Genomic DNA, 19,158 nt, shown 5'->3' on the forward strand with positions numbered 1-19,158 from the left:
AGCAAGCGTTCTGGAGACACAACCCAGCCTTCCTGAGTTAGGCGTCCTGATTGCAAAGTGAATTCCAAGGATTTACAGCTTATAAAGAGTGCTTATTTCTTTCCTTGATTATACTACTAAGCAATGCACTTAAGGGTTTGGAACATTTACAGCCTTTTGTACCTTGTTTGTACCATTTCCTCAGTCTAAGAAGTACTCCGCTCTCCCCACCTTTTGAAGCCACAGGGTGCTTCTCTCTGGACCTTAGCAGGAACACCACCTCTTCCAGGGAGCCTCCCCTTGCATTCCCCCCAGACTGCTACACTGTGCCCTTTGGGGCTCCCACAGCAGATGGCTGGCCCCTGATCACAGGGCCAGCTTGCCCATTCCATTATATGCTAAGGCACCACTTCTCTGTCTTCCCTCCACAGCTAGGTTTCCAAAGGCAGAGGCACTGATTTTGTCATCATGTAGCCAGGTCCTTTACACATGGTGGCAGGCCACAGGAAGTACTGGGCTACAACAGAGTGAACGAGGGCTCTCAGGACTATCAGAAGACATTGCCTCGAGTCCAGCAAAAATGCCCACTCCTCAAACCACAGAACCACCACACCTGATGCTGGCAGCACTAATGGGGACCCCTGTCCATTTCCAAAGCTGGGGCAATAAAGAGATGAAAAGACACCAGCCTGAAAGGCACACGCAGCTCCCCCCTGGACACATCTCAACTGGCAAAGGAGGGTGTTGTGCTCGGGAGAAGGGCCAATACTTGCGCTGGCTTACACACAACATGAACGTTCTGAGAGGGAGGACAGGCCGGCAGACCTCTCCAGGTCAGCGCCAAAGCTGCAGTCTGCAAACGAAGAGGGAGAGCGTGTGGTAGGCATCCCCCATGCTGCAGGTACGGCCTGTTGCCAGCCATACTGTAGGTACGGAAGCAGCAAGAAGACCATGGGGATTCAGACTCAAGTGCTCTGAAGACACAGACACCCTTCTCAGACCCAGTGTCCTAGAGGACATCCCCAAGTTTGGAACTAGAAGGAATGCCCCCCCATATGAACTCCAATCTCAGAATCAGCATACAAAAACAGCTCTAGAAATCCTCCAGCAACTTCCTGATGTTCAGGAAATGAGTCCCCAGTCTCTTCCCCGAGGGAGCAGCATCAGGGACACTGGGAAGCAGCAGGGAGGAGTCCGCACCCTGCTGGATCCCCAGGAGCACACAGGACTGAGTCAATCATTTGCATCTGTGACAACAGGAAACCCACACTCCCAGTGGAAGCGCAGACCCAGAGTCCCCAGCTAGAAGTAACCAAAAGGCCATCTCAACCATGGGCTGCTCAGCCTCCACTTGCATGATCAGCTGCCTACAGAGACAGCACAAACTGGCCTCACCCACCCAACCTCCCTGCCCCATTTCCCCTAATCAAGCCAAAGGAATGAACCAACCCGTTTCCTCCTCACACCTCTGCTGTGGCTCAAGATGTTTCTCCTGACACTGACTAACCTCAGACCCATCAATCCTTCCAGGATCGGGGCCAATGTCCCATAGGTCCTTGCTGGAGCCCCAAAGCCAGTCATCACCCCCTCAGCACCAAGCGCACAACCTGCTGCCCCTCACCACCTGCATGTCTGGCCCCTTGGGCTGCATCTTAGCATGCATAGGCCTGCACTTCCCCCAGAAGGAGCAAACCACATCCCCTCGATCTCAGGAGTGCCCCCAGCAAATAGTACCCGCCTTGCTGAATGAAGGAGTGACCACACAACATCTTAGGGGTGGGGCATCTTGCTGAGGGTGGGGGGTGCTCAACCAGCATCTTCTATGAGGTGGGGCCCACCTGGGTTCTCCAGGCCTCAAGGGATGCATGCCTTTGAGATAGATTCTTGGTCTTTACCATCAACTATTCTAGATTTGAAACAAACCACAAGCATCTCAGTCAAATCTACTGCTGAATTTCAATTACTCCTTTTACCTGAGGCACAGGTGGCCCAAGAAGAGTAAAAGTGGTAAGAGAGAAACGTTGGTTGGTTCATGGCAACGAACTCCAGGGGTTGATGGGCATTGGGCCCACAGCTGCAGAAAGTGCTTGAGGGACCTGGTGCCAGGACGGGATACCAGGGGAGTGAGCTCCAAGAAGCCACACTGACTCACATGCCTCCTTACCCTGCCCAGGCTGCTGAACTGGTTTCTTCCCAGCCCTTGATGGGCTAAGCATCTGGCTTCCCACGTGAAGCACAGGTGGGAGCCATGTCAGATGGCAGGAGAATGGAGAGGGACCCTGGTCTTCAAGTTCTCATCCAGTAACACAACTCACTTTGCAGGGAAGGAGCCACAGCTTCCCTGCACCCCCCATGCTGCAGGGTCAACATGCATCTCACCATAGCTGGTGCCCTCGCAGAAGGGGCTCCATGAATTCCCAACGAGTGAATGCGACTCACCCTCCTCAACCTTAAAACCCTCCTCAACCTTAAAATTCCCAACAAGTGAATGCAACTCGTCCTCCTCAATCTAAAATCCAAACTTTGGGCAGGATCTCAGAGTCAGTAACAAAGCACTGGTCCTCTCTGCTGGGCAGAGAGAAGAAACCAGGCAGCTGAGAGGAGGCCACCTGTCTCACAGGCTGGGTCAGGGGGAGAAACGTCTCTGCCTGGTGGGTGCCTGAATCACCTCCGAGCTCTCTCTGGTCAGGAGTGGGAAGGTGTTACATACTGTTTCGTTTGCTTTCCTCTCCTCCTTCTTCCTCGTTCTCAGGATCAATGTCTTCTGCTTGGGTGATCCAATCCAAGTAGCCCTTTAGATCCTCCTCCAGCTGCTGCTTCTCCCGGAGCTTCTGGAAATCTCCCCGGGCTTTAGCCTTCTCTCTTTCCTTTGAGAATTCTCTGAGGGAGGTAGAGAGAACAAGCACATGTCAGGACATCCTTGGGGACCTGGACCAGGAGCCATCTGCCCTGCTGCGCAACAGTCTTGTGGCAAGACACACGGCACTGAGTATGGCCACATGAGCACAGCAACAGAGGCCACACACGTGGACAGGACAGAGGAGAGTGTCTTCTTAAGCGAGATTGTGAGTGTCAGAGCTGCAGAGACCACACCAACACACATGTGCTATCTCTTAGAAAACGAACAATCCCAAGAAGCCCAGACCTACAATGCCACATACTGTGATGGCAGGCCTCCTGACATCCTCAAAATTAGCCTGAACTCAGACATGTCCCACCTACCCCCGGCAGAGCCTCCTCGAATAGCTGGCATCACACTTCAAAGAGACAGGACCCGACAGGGCTATACTGTGGTCAAAGAGAGCACACACCAAGTTTAGAGCTTCTTCAGTACTTTCTGCCAAACATAGCATTCCTGACCTTCATGTCCAAACAGAGCCAGGAAAGGGAGCAGGTGCCCATAGCAGCACCTGCAGGTTCCAGCCAAAGCAGTGGACAGGGTCAGGGCAGACCCACCTTACAGCCCAGTTCTCCCTTCCCACACAGGAAACAGAGCACTGGCAAAGCACTATTGTCATCTGTAACCCTCGCTTCAAGCCATGATCTCTCCCCAAAATTCTTCCCTGTAGGAAACAAAGAGGCAGTACAATTTGTTGCCCATTTATGGGAACACCTGCCCTGGAAAGGCTTTGGCAGACCCGTAAATGTTCCCAACTGCTTGTTGTTTACTTCACCTTTCATGTCTGCAATCCTCCATCTACACATACATATAGAATCCCACATTTGCTCAGGCAAGCCTGGGAGTCAGGTGGATGATTACCCAATTTTCACATACAAGAAACCATCTGCATTTCCAACCATGAATGGCTATAGGAGCCAAGTTACATGAGTTCTGGATTTCCTAAATACGATTAAAAAGCTGCTAAGGAAGCAGATGAGATGACAGGCAGCACAGCTTCTGTGCACACAGCCCCAGATTCTGACGGAGGTTGCATCTGCCTTCCTTCTGCCTTCCTTCCAGCCTAAAGCTGGCACATGTCCCTATCAGGGACCTCTTTAACCCAACCCAACCCAAGCGATTAAGAGGAAAATGATGTGCTTACATAAAGCCAACCCCTCTTCTCCCTCTCCACCCTGGGCTGTCAAAGGGCTGAACAGACACTTGAAAGTCTAGGGATGCTGATGCTTCAGAGAACAAGAATCCTCCCCAAGGTGCCATCCTCCCCCATCACCCACACTTTGGATGCCCCAGAAGCTGCCCTTGGCTATATTAGGGCTGATCCATCCCCATCTTCCCCCTCTGGGAAGTGAGGAGGGGCAGGGCTGCAGGGCATTCTGGGCTCAGCCTGTAGAGGAGCTGACTTCAGGGGGTTTGCAGGGTGAACCAAAGCTGATTAAGACTCAGAGATGTTTTCTGCACTCCTCACCCAGGGGCCTTTCCTCCAAGGGAGAATAACTTCCTCTCTCACTCAGGAAGGGCCATCACAGGCAATGACTTGCTGCTCAGGCAAACCATATTCTCAGGATGATTTGGGGCTGCTAGGCCTGCCAGGCTTCCTGAGATACAGGACACACATAGTTCTGGGTAGGTTCACCAAATTAATTTTAACTGTGAAAAAGTCATACCCAATCCACAATGACATCTCTGAAGGATGAAGTGGAGACCCTGGAGGTTCACGTGTCAACATGAAAATATACCATGTCATCTGTTTTTCTTATATACATTGTAAAGAACAATTATGTGGGCCTCATTTCTATTGTTTGCCAAAAGTATCTAAGCACAAATCTTTGTGTTTTGATTCTAATCTTGGAGTATGAAATTTACATGGTTATAATACAGAGTATTCTTATTCCTAGATTCATATCTCATCTGAGTTCTTGAAAAGGATTACAAAGATAGTAAAAGAGTTACCTGAAAAACGTAAGGGTTTTACAAGAAAGGATTTTGCTTTAATATTTTTTATTATCTAACAGGTTGTATCACTGTTGCACATTCTTGATTGTTGAGACATGGTAACACATGCACAGGTAAAATCATATTATGAGTAAAATTTCTGAAAACAAAAATCATGCCTGGCTTATGGCCCATTTATTTCAAATAATAGTCACTATTGCAGAAGTTCAGATAACAAGGTTGTTAATGTAAACCCTCAGAACTGATTTTAGACCGTTCTGAATGACCTAATACTCAGGAGGCACACAACATTTGCTGATTTGGACAGAACTGAGATTTGCAAGCATAAATCTCCTCCTGTTGGCTCTGAGACAGGTTGGAGGGAAAGGGGTGGGAGAAGGGGTCCTTGTGATGGACCTAGGGCATACTGGGCTTTCTGTCTGAAGACCTGGGTTCTAGTCCCAGCTCTGTCACTTGTCTCTTTTGAGCTTCGGTTTCCTCAGCTGCAAAACAGACATAATACTTGTTCTACTGTTTCACAGAGATTAAGTAAGACAATGCCATAGAAATCACAAAGCACTGGACAAATGTGAAGTTGAAAAATAGAGAATATTTAGCTGTTGAATCCAAGCATTAAAAAGGCAATTGGAGGAGCTTTCTCAAATACTAAGGGAGGAAAACTGTAAACAGCTGAGTGTGCCCTAGGCTACATAATCCCAGCAGAAATGAGAAAAGCATAGGACACATGGGATCCCAGGCTCAGAGTGACCTCAATGAGCCAGCGCCCCTTCAATCCTATATCATTCTCTGCTCTGTTAAAAATAACCCACTCCCACCCTTGACAAACTCCAGAAAAATCCCACCCAAGTACACTGAATCTTCTATCAACCTTAGTAGATCAAGAACAAAGTTTTCCATTTTGCATGAGAATTTGTTATTTTAGAAGCTTGTTACTAAGAGACTAAATAATAGCCACTACTACAAAAGTTGATTTTAGACATCTATTGGTAGAAACCATCTGACTCTTTACAAATGACTAGAAATCACAACTCAACATGTGACAGAAGCCTACTTGTTCCAGAGTAGAATTCTATTTATGGTGCATTCAATCACAAGAAGATATAAGAAAGGCTTCAACAAAAGGCACATGGTATTTTACCCTTTATGTACGAAAAGGGAAATAAGAAAAACATGCATATTACACTTCAAGGTGTATCCAAAGGATAAAGCAGAAAATGCAGAATGGAGACAAGTGGAGGGGAGGGGACAAAATAGGAGGGACACCGTTAAGTATACCTTTCTCTACAGTTTTGACTTTTGGAACCATGTTAATGTCTACACATTACAATTTTTTAAATTAAATCAATAAGAATGGGATGGAGGGAAATATCTCTAAAGTGGAAGTGAACTGAGACAAATGAATCTGATTGTATTTCAAAAGAATCACAGCTATACTGAAGAGAAAGACAAAAGTAGCTCAGGTAGCTTAGGATCTCCTGACTGCATGCTCTTGGCCTTGAACAGGGCCAAGTGAGGGAAGAACTACAAATAAATGCTAAATTCTTCCTGGGGTTGTGTGTTTTGTAGTGCTATGGACAAAAGAATGCTAAAACCATTTCAGATGTATTAGAGGGCTTAACGAATGAGCAAATATATCCATGTTGTTTGGAGTCAGGTTTCTCAATGTGGAAGGAAGGACATAGAAACATGAAAGACAAAAAAAAAGGAAGACTAGAAGAATCCTCTGGGGATGAACTGGAATTGGAAGTGTTGGTGTGAATTCACGATTGCTAGAAAATATGTATATATGTGTATACATACATATAAATATAAGAATGTGTATGTGTATATACATAAATGCATGTATTTCCTAACTCTGTCAAAAAGATGTGGAAGCAAAGGCACCCCAGTAGTTATGAGCACACCTGACACCCAGAGTGTGGTCTCTAATACCATTTCAATTAAAAGGAACCAGGAATCTTTGGTAAAATGGATGATTCCAGGGACAGGATAGAGTAGGTACAGGAAGAAACAAGTAAGGAAGTGTCAAAAATAAATAAATAAAAACTAAAAACAAAAACATGATAAGGGCATGCCATAAGGTCACAGGAGCCAAAGAAGTATCTCACACTGGCTAAAGGTAAGATAGTTTGAACTCCAAAATAATAAAAAATAGGAATAAATTATAGTTTTTAAAATATCAGTCCATACCTCTTATAGACAGATAAACAAATTAACTGATAGTTTCTAGAGGAGAGGAGAAGGGGATGGACAACATGGGTGAAGGGGAGTGGGAGATACAAGCTTCCAGTTATGGAATGAATAAGTCATGGGAATACAAGGTACAGCACAGGGAATACAGTCAATGATACTGTAATAGTGCTGGATGGGGACAGATGGTAAGGACACTTGGGGTGAGCGCAGCATAGTGTATGAACTTGTCAAATCACTATGTTGAACACCTGAAACTAATGTAACACTGTGTGTCAACTATACTCAAATTTTTAAAAAGTGAAAAAAAAAAGCCAAAGAAAATGAGATAGAATATTAATAAGGGAGATCAGGTGAAGGGTACATGGATTGTTCACTATGTTATTCTAGTAACTTTTCTGTAGTTTGAAATTACTTCCAAATAGAAAAATTTTTCAAGTGTTTGGAAAAATGTAACCATAGTAACCAGATGTGAATTTATGTTATATATGCATTTCCACTTACCGGCTGGATTGGAGGCTCCTCTCAGGGATGGACAATGTTGTGCACGTCTTATGTTTTCCTTTGCACACCTCCATCTCTCCCATGATGCCCCTCTTCAAGCAGGCATGTGGGAAAGTTTGGATACAAGGCACACAGAATGAGCCCTTCCTTAAGAGGCCAGAATGTGTCAGGATAGAAAGCTTGCGATTCCTGGGATCTCCCAGCAGCATGAAAGGAGTGTGTTTCAGCCCAGACAGAGCATCTACAGCAGCTTTCATCATCAGCCTGACCTTTCCCCTCATCATTTACAGGCTCACAGAGCATCTCCCCTCCAGGTCTATGTCCTTTGTAAGAAGCAATTTCTCAGTGGGGAATCTCCCCACCAGTTGGACATCACGACCACCATCTACACTGGCCAGTGTGCACACACCTCACCCACTGAGGCAGCTGGAGGAGTTGTAGCTGGAGTCTTTAAGGAGCGCTTGCCTTCCCCTTAACTTCAGGCTTCATCCTGATGTTCTGCTCAGAAAGCCACAGGGCTTCTCACTGCTGCCCTCAGCACTCCAGGGTCAAATGCCTCTCAGTTCGGCACTCGGGGCCTTCTAACCTTCTTCCACAGATTATTCCAACTCCATTTTCTCACCTTAGAAACAAACACCTTGTATTCTGGCTCTGATCTTCTCAATTCCTCAACCCTCAGAGCCTCTGTCCACAGGACTCCATTCAACTGAGAAGCCCTCTCCCATCTTAAAACTCTAGCTCACCTATCAAGACCCAGCTTTTCCTGGCTACCCCCATCCCCCTACAAAGAGTTCTGCTCTCCTCTGAATCACCAGGACACTCTACTTGGTGAACACCAAGACACAGAGGTGTGTGTGTGTGTATATACATGCTCCTGATCTCAGCTGGTCTCAATGAGGTATCTCTGACAGAGTCCAGCCCAGTGCCTTACCCCCATCTTCACTACAGGGGATCAGTGGGGAGGGAGAGACCATTACTGCCCTCATTATACAGAAACTGAGGAAGTGGAGGCTCAGAGAGGTTGGCCAAACAAGCCCACGTAGCTCCTGAATCAACCCTCCCGAGGACCTCAACACAGGTACACAGGAGGTAGTGAAAGAGAAGAGTAGAAGTATGAAGGGATGAGGACAAAGAAGCAGCTTAGTCAGTCCAGGAGGGGCTTTAAATCCTAAATTCAGGATTGGTTCCCTGTAGGCAATGGGGAACCACCAGAAGTCTCATAGGAGAGAGTCCTTATCAGCTTTGTTTAATAGGAGTTCTATGTGAAGATGACATCATCACATAGGGCATCATTCAGTAAACACTGGTGATGGGGTACATTCAACACCAATAAAAATGCGAGTCAAAAGTAACTTGGCTCTAATTCCCAACCTCATAGACTATTTGGAAGAGCCCCTGTGAGGGCTGTCATGACTGACCCCTATCCATCCCCACACTGTGGTCACCTTGACCTCTGTCCCTCATGCTGGTCCCCATGGTCTGGCCCCACCCAGCAGCATTTTCTCTGCTAACATGGACCTTACTCCAGGGCCAGATGATGCCCCCACTCCCTGCCAGGTAAATACTCCATGCCCATGGGTTCAGGAAAGACAGGCAGGTGGGCAGGAGACAGAGAAAGGACAACCAATGGCAGTGCCAGCAGGATCTGAGCCTGCATAGCTGGGGGTGCTGCCGAAGTTTCCTGCAGGAGAGCCTGTCCAGGTTGTGGCCCCTTTCTAGTAATAACAGAAACAAACCTCTTATGTATTGGGGTTTCTATCTGGGGTCCTCAAAGTGTCTTTACATGCACTGTCCCACAGGCTCCTCTCTACCTTGATGTGGAACAGCCAGGACTAGGACTGTCGATCCCATCTCACAAAAGCCAAAGTTGAAGTTCAACAAGGTAGCATTACTGACTCTGTATCATATACTCCAGAAACAGGACGACCAGGCTCCAAACTAAGCGTTCTTTCCACAGGATTCCCCATCCTTTTGCTTCCTGGCTCAGGAGATGTATAGACTGGACACTTACTGGCCAGGATCGGGGGTGGTGGGTCAAGACAGAATGTATCACTTACCCTTCAGCATTCTGATTTTCTCCCAGAATCCTGACTTGGGCTTAGCAAAGGTGATAGTACACTTCCCCGCATATGCTCTTCCCCTAACTTCCCAGGAAGTTCTACTCTAGGAAGAGACTGCCTGGATCCAGCCAGCCTCCTCCCACCCCAGGAGTCCCTGTGCACCTGCCCCACCCTGCAGAGCGCTCCCCAAACCCTGACATTGCCAGGATTTATGCTCTGGAAGCCCTGGTTCAGTCAACACTATGGGGGAGAGAGCACTTGGCCTGAAGCAAACCATTGCATTCACATGGCAGTAAGGGTCACACGGGACTGACGCCATGCAATTTGCTCTGGAATTTGTTATTTCTCAAACGCCCCCTAAAATAAATGGGCCACTGGAAATCATGTTGATTTAGAGACAGGGTTCCTTCTTGGGTTGTAATGCTATTTGTTTTAACCCAACCCACACAAATAAAATTTAGGCAAGCGCTTTGAAATTTGTGCATGCACACACAGAGAAAACAAACACAAACAAGCGTGAAAACCTCCAGCGAGCAAAGCCAAAAGAATCACTAGGGCTCAGATTTCCAGGAAAAGAGAGGACTCAGAAATTCACACACACACAGCATTCATAAAAAGGCAGAGTCAAGGGAAGGTGAAGAAGCCAGCCCCTGGTTTTGATCAGTAGTGGCCAGTCTTCCTTAGACGTAAATCCCTTCCCCCATGTAAACGTTTATAAAGGAAATGAAACAGAGTGGAAAAAGTAGTTTGGTTCAAAAGATACTTTTAATTTTAAAATCTAATTTTTTTGGAAGTAAGCTCAGTTTCTGTTCAAGGTAATGAGGTGTTTGTAAAAAAAAAAAAAAAAAAAAAAAAGGAAAGAAAGAAAAAACAACCTGTGATGTTTCACAATAAAAAATATTTAAATGAGTGCCATTGGCTCAAGTTCAAAGTTCATCAAAATCATTGGCTTTGTTCCGGTTTGCTGCAACCAGGAAAGGCCAGGATTTGCCCCAGGAGGCTGTCTTTGAATGAGAGGCGGCGCCAGAATGCCAGCTGCCTTGGGACTGCAGCACCCCATCCATGTGACTTGCTCCTTTGCAGAGGACAGGGGGGTGGGGTGCTAATCTGGGACAGCATTCTTCAGTGGGTAAGAGGAGCAAGAGAAAATGGAGGGCTTTTGCTTACACAAGAACAAGATGGGAAAAGTATAACAACCACATTTCCAGCAAACCACACTATGGCTGTTCTTTGGGAACTCATTACTGAAATAGTCCCCATGGTGAATCTTTCTGTAGAGGGAGTCAGTGCTTCCTAATTTTTTCTGTTCATAAAGGTTTGGGTGTCTTAAGAGATTTCTTCAAACCAATGTTCCCCTTTTCATGTCCTTGACTGCTTTCATTGACATAAAAGTCTATGAAAATGCTTTAAATAGAAAACCGTTTCCATCTTTCGAGGAGATGGGCCATTTTCAAAGTAGGTATTTCCTAACATCCCCCCCCCCTAACTTTTAATGACAAAGATATCTGCTGCGAACAGCAGCTGAGCAGGCATGGGCACACAAAACGTCAGGGACCAGCATCTGTGGCACTTATCCCCACACAAGAGGAGCAGGAATAGGGACAGAGCAAATGTAATGCATGATCAGTCTGGTCTCTTCCTTCAACCTGGCCCTAACTATCTGCTCCTTAAACTCTACACTCCAATCACCCTAAAGTTCACTCATTTTCTCCAAGGCACAGAGATCTTTCAGCTATGCCTGTGCTATTCCCTAAATTAGCCTCATCCGCTCATCCTGATACAGGCCCACTCTGTGAGGTCAGCCTGCAGGCATATTTCTCTAATGTCCTTAGAGTTTCCTAGATAAGAGTCTCGCTTGTGTAGAATTCCGTTCACAGCGCTGCAACTGTTCTTTGATATTTTCTTTTACATACTAAACTGTAAGCTCTGAAGGAGGGGTCACATCTGTCTTATCTTTGTATATCAATTCCTTATCAAAAATGTTGGCCATTGTTCAATAAAAATAGGCTAAATTTGGGGGGTGCCTGAGTGGCTCAGTGGCCTAAGTGTCTGCCTTCAGGTCAGGTCATGAATCCAGGGTTTGGGAATCGAGAGCCCCACGTTGGGCTCCTTGCTCGGTGCGGAGCCTGCTTCTCCCTCTCCCTCTGTCACTCCTGCAGCTTGTGCTGTCAAATAAATAAAATCTTAAAAAAAAAAAAAAAAAAGGAAGAACCAGCTAAATTCTAATGAACAGTTTTATAGACTTGGGTCTTTTTTTTAATTTTCCTTTTTTATTTTTTTTTTTTTATTAGAGAGAAAGAGAGGAAGAGGGGAGCAGAGGGAGAGAGAGAATCCTAAGCAGGCTCCACACCCAGTGCAAAGCTGGATGTGGAGTTCAATCTCACAACCCTGGGATCAAGACCTGAGCTGAAATCAGGAGTCAGACACTTAACAGACTGAGCCACCCAGGCACCCCCACAGACTCAGGTCTTAAATTAATAATGATCACTTCAAAGACATGGAGTGTGGGCTCTGCACTGGATGGATCTGATCACAAATGCCCATGTCACGTTCTATATCTAAAATTGTACCCATCATGGTCACTAAAAAACAAACAAATGAAGACAGCCAGGGTCCTATAAAGTCTTACAAAGTCCTCCACGGAATGAAATAAAGTCTATCTTGCATCTTAGAATGACATATACTTTCCCTTCACTGCATCTCCTTGTCAGAGCAGAAGAGCTACTCTCTCTTTGAAGACTTAGTTTCCATGGCTACCAAAGACATTCTAGTGCTTCCGGCAGAAAATTTCCCATGCAGGTTGCATACTAAAAGTTACAGATTTCTTGTTTCAATCTGTTTTTGGGGGAAACGTGTTTTAAGAGGCAGTCTTCAAAAACATGAGCTCTCTCACCTCTTATCATTTTCTCTGAATGAAATACATCATTCAATCGAATGAGCCAAGTCAACATCATATCTTCCATGACAGGCTTCAAATACTGCTACTTAAGAAGTCACTTGAGAAACATCTCACTAGACTTTACAGATTCCAGTTTTTAAAGGAAAATAAGGAAAATGTGTACCTGAAATCTGACTTAGGAGGGTAGCAGAACCATTAAAAAATAAACAAGTCTGCAAGTACCAGCAACCCCAGGGCATGTCCTACCTACATGTCGACACCGTTTGCTGTTAGGGGCCTGGTTAAAACCATCTGAGATGGAGTGATGGTTGCATCTGCCTGTCTGTTGGCAGGTTTTTTGACCACAGGTCAGCAACACTGGACTGGGGAAGAAGCTGGCACTGAACCCATCTGTTGGGATGTTCTCAAAGTCACACCTGTCAGAATTTTAGCCTAATCCCACCCACTCGCCATGTCAAAGGCAAACCAGTTGGTGAGAGGGATACAGAGGAGATGGAGGCTCTCCCTCCCAGGAATGGTTCCTCGCAGGAGGGCAGGATGGGTGGGGGGAGTGCCCTCTGTGGACCACCACATTTAGTTGAGAATAAGGGAATGAGCATCATATGATAAGGGATATTCAGGGATTCAGAGAGATCCATTCCCAGGAAAAGGATCCAAAAGGACCACTTGAGTTAGATGGGACTTGTTCACAAGCACTTTTTTTTAAAGATTTATTTATTCATGAAAGACACACAGAGAGAGGCAGAGACACAGGCAGAGGGAAAAGCAGGCTCCATGCAGGGAGCCCGATGTGGGACTCGATCCCGGGTCTCCAGGATCAGGCCCTGGGCTGAAGGCAGGCACTAAACCACTGAGCCATCCAGGGATCCCCCCAAGCACTTTTTTCTTAAAGATTTTATTTATTTATTTGAGAGCATCAGGCAGAGGGAGAGAGAGAATCTCAAGCAGACTCCACACCGAGCACAGAGCCCAATGTAGGGCTTGATCTCACAACCCTGAGATCATGACCTGAGCCAAAATCAAGAGTCAGACGCTCAACTGACTGAGCCACCCAGGTGCCCCATCACAAGCATTTTTAAGAGGAAAAAGAAACCAATTTTTCTGAAGTCTCCATATTCCACTCTTTCTCTTTGCTAGGGAAATTAACTTGGGGGAGAGAAAGCAACTGATGACACATGAAGAATACAGCAGCTCAGCATGTATTCTGTAGCAACGTGGACCCAGTGGGGTAGACAAGGTCCCACAGGGGGTGCCCCCTCACCCAACACAGGAGGAGCTTCCAAATGATGAGAAAAGCAGCTTGAGCTCCCGAGACAAATAACTCGAGATTTAATTTCTAAATCACTAGAATGCCTTACTTGCAAGCTGTGAGACTTTCAGAAAAGCGCAATGTCTCTGAGCCTTGCTTTCCACGTCTATAAAACTGAGGCAAAAGCACTTCACTGACGTACTTGAGAAGAGTGAATGAAATAAACTGTATAAAGCCCCTAGCCCAGTGCCTAGTGTCTGTCTTAGCAGCTCTATTAACAACAACAGAGACTACGGGGGTGCCTGGGTAGCTCAGCGTTTAGCGCCACCTTCAGCCCAGGGCGTGACCCTGGATTGAGTCTGCATCGGGCTGCCTGCATGGAGCCTGCTTCTCCCTCTGCCTGTCTCTCTCTCTCTCTCTCTCTCTCTCTCTCTCTCTCTCTCTGTCTCTCTCATGAATAAATAAAAAAAAAAATCTTAAAATAAAAAAATTTACAGAGAATAAAGAAAAATTCACACAATCCATACTCAGAGTTGACAACCAAATCCACAGACCTCTCCTTCTCATCTCAGGCCCCAAACCACCTTCTGCATCAATTCCTTCATGTTTATCTCCACCACCATACCCTGCCCATCATCTCACAGCCACCTCACTGTCAGAGCCCCCTACTCCCACCCCCAAGGCTCTCCTCACTCCATACCACCCTGTGGGACCCCAGTTGTGCTTTCCAGGTCTGGCTCCACTGTATCACCTGGCTTTCAAACACCTCAACAGCTCCTATCAATTAAAGAAAAAATCCCGCCTCCCTTATTGGGCTTCCTCAGCTCCTTGCCCATTTTCTACCCCATCACACCCCAGCCAGCCTCTCTGGCTCCTGAAATGTGTGTGCACCAGGCCCTGCTTTCCTTGCCATTTGCGGGATCTGGAACATGTCCTCCTTTCTTTACATCCTTATGAATGCCCTTCTTTCAGTGACCAAATTGAGCTGGTCTCTGACATGCCAGCCCTTCCACTATACACCTAGGGCATGCTGCTAGGTACAGAGTGGACGCTTAATGCAGCTGACTGCTGGCCGATATGCAATCGGCTCCCATGTTGGGCCCTTGGAGTTCCTGTTATGTCTCTGAGAGCTGGCTCATCAGGAACAGCGCAGGATTCAAGGTCAGATGGGGCTCTGGGAACAGCACACCTCCGGAGGCGCAGTACTATCGCCCCCTGAATTAGACTCCTCAGATACAGCAAAAGCCTCCCAGACTCAGAAGCCAAAAAGCTGCAATGCTTGGAGGCTCCAAAAGTGCCAAGAGAGAACTTAACTTAGACTGAGATTTATTTTAAAGCAGAATTTAAAGGGAATGATCCACTTCTGAAAAGATTAATATTTGATCCCTGAATCCAAACCCAACTCTTAGGATAATCAGACTTAGAGAAATTAGGTTAGTGCTTCAAGTGCCACTCCGGTCCTGGAAAGCTGTGACGCCCTGGAGAGAAGAGCCAGCACGTGAATGTTCAGAGTGCAAATAAGGAGGCTTTTCAAATGCACAGAAACAGCCTCCTTCAAGGAGGCTACGAGCTGGCTGCTGCTGAGCACACCTCATGTTTGGGAAGGTCTATACAGTTTACAGGTCCATTCCCAACCATTTCTCTCCCTGGTTCTTAGGACAGCTCTGCAAAAGAAGTGGCAGGGTGGATAAGGCCACCCAACTTCAGGAGTGTGATAACACTGACACGGAGAAGTGAAACCCATTGGTGAAAGTGTGTCGGCAGGAAGCATGTGCAAGACACCCTGAACCTGTGCTCTTCCCACTATGATGACACTAGGGAACCAGTAACCACAGCAACTGGTGATCCCCTTGAACAGAGGAGTCACCTCAGCCAGCAGCACTCAGACCTTTGGCTGGACTGTCCACACCTGCTGGAATAACCAACACATGGGGTGGTCTCTGGAGAACATCTCTGGAGAGACTGAAGCTTCATGGCACACACCTCAGGCTGGGTGAGCCTGACCAAGTGGGCCAGGGTCTCCATCAGCCGAGGACCCTCCTCCCTCAGGAGACCTCACCACCAAGCCTTTACTTTGGCCGATGAATGCCTGCCCAAAGTGCAAGGCACGCGTCCAATGCCCAATTCCTATCATGTAATGCACGGTTATCCCTACATTCCTCTGCACGTCCCTGTCACTGACTCGGCCTTCCCTCACTCTTCCACCTCCTTCCCTGTGCCCTCTGGAATTCCTGCTCCTTTACCCTCAACCTCTTCAAAGGGACTCCCATCCTCCTGGCTCTGATGGAAATCTGGGTCATCTTCTGGCTTCCCTTGCAGTCCTTCCAGATCCCTCCTCTAGGTGGAGTTGCTTGCTTTTCTGTTCCTCTTAACATCTTCATTAACATGCTCCTTCATTCTGCTGTAAAAGCCAATCACACAGATAATCCTGTTCCTCTGGAGATAGTACCATTGGACTACACGGCCTTCTCCCCTTCCTCGGGGTCGTCTTCTGCCAACCTCCTGAAGACTTTGGATCCTGGCTCCTGGTGTCCCTCTCCATTCTAAGCTCTCCCATCATCCCAGGGGACTCCTGTAGCCCTTGCTTGACCCTGCCACCCCCCAGGCTTTGCAATTACTTGATCTATTAAATCTTTAACAGCCATCTCCTCCATAGGGCCTCAGCCGCCTAATCCCCACCACTCCAAATGCTTATCATCCCAAACTTCATCATAAATTCCAGCCTTCTGCTTTCTGACCATAACCTCCAAGCAGCCAACTTCCTTGCTCCCACTATAGACTTTTTTTTTTTTTTTTAAACTCTCTGAAATGCCCAATTCATGGGACCCATTTTCTCCGAGTCTGTTAGGCCTCTTCTTTCCTCCTAATTGAATTTAGATTTCATGATATATCAGTGATCCGTTCAGTAAAGTTCTTGCTAGTAACCTAAATGCTCCTCTATCCCTGGGAAGGGATGGTTTTAACAGGCTGACATCAATGCAGGCCCTTCATCACCAGTTTCAAATAAGGTCTCAACATAACCTATCACTCCCTCCCAGCTCATTTGAGCCTTCTCAATGACTCACTTGAACCTTCTCCATGCTCTTCAGACATATGACTGTCAGCTAGGCTAACCCCCTTCCCTTTAGCAGTTAAGCTTGCCTTCTGCTTCAGAGAAACGAGGAATTAGGCAAGAACATTCCCAGCTTCCCACCATCAAAGCAAACTTACAACTGCCTTACCCTCTTTTCTCTTTACAAAGGAAAGCACCTTCTCTTAATATTACCTATCTTCTGGCATCTTAATAAATTGAGCTTTTTAATCCATGATCATATATCCTTCTATTTGTGAGGTCTTCTTTAATTTCCTTACACAAAGTTATGTGTAGAAGAAGTTTTGTACATTTTTCATTAGATTTATTCTTAGGATCTTGATCTTTTATGCTATATTTTTTTGTACCTTGCATGTCTCTATTTAACGTTGTGAACATATGGAATACAGTTATAATGACTTTTCTATGTTCTTTTTGCTAATTCTAGCATCTGTGTGAGTTCTGGGTTGGTTTCAATTGACTGATTAAGTCTTATTATGGGTCATGTTTTTCTGCCTCTTTGCATGCCTAGTAACCCTTAATTGAATGCCAGACATTGTAAGTTCTATCTTGTTGGGTGGTAGATATTGTGTATTCCTATAAATATTCTACTGCTTTGTTCTGGGATACAGTTATTTGGATCACATTGATCCTTCATGTCTTGCTTTACTGTTTTGTTGGATCAGTCTGGTGCACTTCCCCATCCAGTCTAGTTATTCCTCACTAACTAGGCAAATCCTTTGAGTACTTTACCCAGTATCCCACAAATTAGGAGTTTTCCAGTCTGACCATTGAGAACAGGCAATGTTCCTGGTCCCATGTGCACTGAATATCATCCTTTGTAATCCATTCCAGTGTTCTTCCTTCAGCCTTGGGTAGTTTTCTACAGACATGTGCTAAATAGTTAACTCTGCTACATCTTGAGGGGGACTTTCTGCTCATCTCTAGAATTCTATGCAGTTGTCTCCTCTCTGATACTCTGTCCTGCATACTCCAGCCACCTTGATTTCTGCAGATTCTACATCTTCTCAACAGTTGGAGGTCACAGGGCTCCATCTGGGTCCCTCCTCCATGTGCTATGGTGACCCCAGATCTCTCTCAAGCCAATGAGCTGGGGCAGTCGTGGTGCTCATTCAGCTTACTTCTCAGGAATTCAGGAATTCAGGTTTCTCAGGAATTAACCCCTGTTCTTAATAACCTGATGGCCAGTGTTTCACATATATGATCTGGTTTGGGTTTTGTTGCTGTCTCAGGTAGGACAGTAAATCTGCCATCTGCTACTGCATCTTCACCCAAGGCAAATACTCTCTCAATTCTATTGTAATGGTATTTAAAAACCAATTTTATAAAAACACAAGTTATGAATAAAAATGCATAGGTTTTAAGTTTGTGGTTTAGCTAACATTGACACTCATTATCAACAACACACTGATGAAGATATAGAACATGGGTATCACTGCCCAATTATCTCATTTCCTTTCCCAGCCAAGCATCCCTCCTCCTACCTGAGGAAAAAAATCAGTGATCTCATTTCTATATTATGGATTAATTTTGCTTATTCCAGAACTCCATATAAATGGTCACACCATATGCTCTCTTTGTGCCTGGCTTTCTTCCCTCAGCAAAATGCATTTGAGCTTCATCAATAACATTGTATTAGTATTTCCATTCCTTTATCCTGCTGGATAGTATGCCAATTTCTGATTACATCACAATTTATTTATTTGCCTGTTGATAAACATTTGGGTTTTTCCAGTTTGGGGCTACTAAGAACAAAGCTCCATTAATGTTCATAGCCAAGTCATAGTGGACATAGGTTTTCATTTCTTTTGGGTCATTATCTATAGGGATGGGACTGCTGGGCCAGTATGGTATTTAACTTTATGAGAAACTGACAAACTTTTCCAAAGTGGTTGTGACATTTTATTTTCTACCAGCAATGTATGAGTGCATAAATTGCTCTATATTCTTGCCAATAGTTGGTATTGTTCATCTTAATTTTGGCTATTCTACTGTATATGACATGGTATCTCATTGAAGTTTAACTTGCACTTCCCAGGTGACTAATGATATTGAACATCCTTAATGTACATTGGCTGTTTTTGTATATTCTTTATATAGTTTCTGCTCAAGTTTTTTTTGCCAATTTTTAACCAGGTTATGTTTTTAGTTGTTAACATTCTTGTATGTTACAGGTACAATTCTGTCAGATATTTCTTATCTATAGACAGAGGAAATATTTTCCCCAGTGTGTGGTTTCCCTCTCCATTTCTTACTTCTGAAGGGCAAAATCATTTAAAAATTTAATTTTTAGCTTTTTAATGGTCCATTTCAAGTCACTGTGTCTGGTGT

General features: G+C 45.6%; 1 protein-coding gene across 20 annotated transcripts in view; it reads right to left on the reverse strand.

Annotated features, from left to right (window-relative positions):
- Window positions 1–19,158, reverse strand: part of CACNA1D (calcium voltage-gated channel subunit alpha1 D) — a 302,032-nt gene that overhangs the window by 105,673 nt on the left and 177,201 nt on the right. For all 20 annotated transcript variants that reach the window (XM_072785865.1, XM_072785856.1, XM_072785861.1 and 17 more), the window contains one exon: window positions 2,690–2,859. In XM_072785865.1, the coding sequence (XP_072641966.1) occupies window positions 2,690–2,859 (170 nt within the window). The remainder of the gene's footprint in view (window positions 1–2,689; window positions 2,860–19,158) is intronic.

Source organism: Canis lupus, chromosome 19 (assembly GCF_048164855.1).
Source record: "Canis lupus baileyi chromosome 19, mCanLup2.hap1, whole genome shotgun sequence".
Classification (NCBI taxonomy): domain Eukaryota; kingdom Metazoa; phylum Chordata; class Mammalia; order Carnivora; family Canidae; genus Canis; species Canis lupus.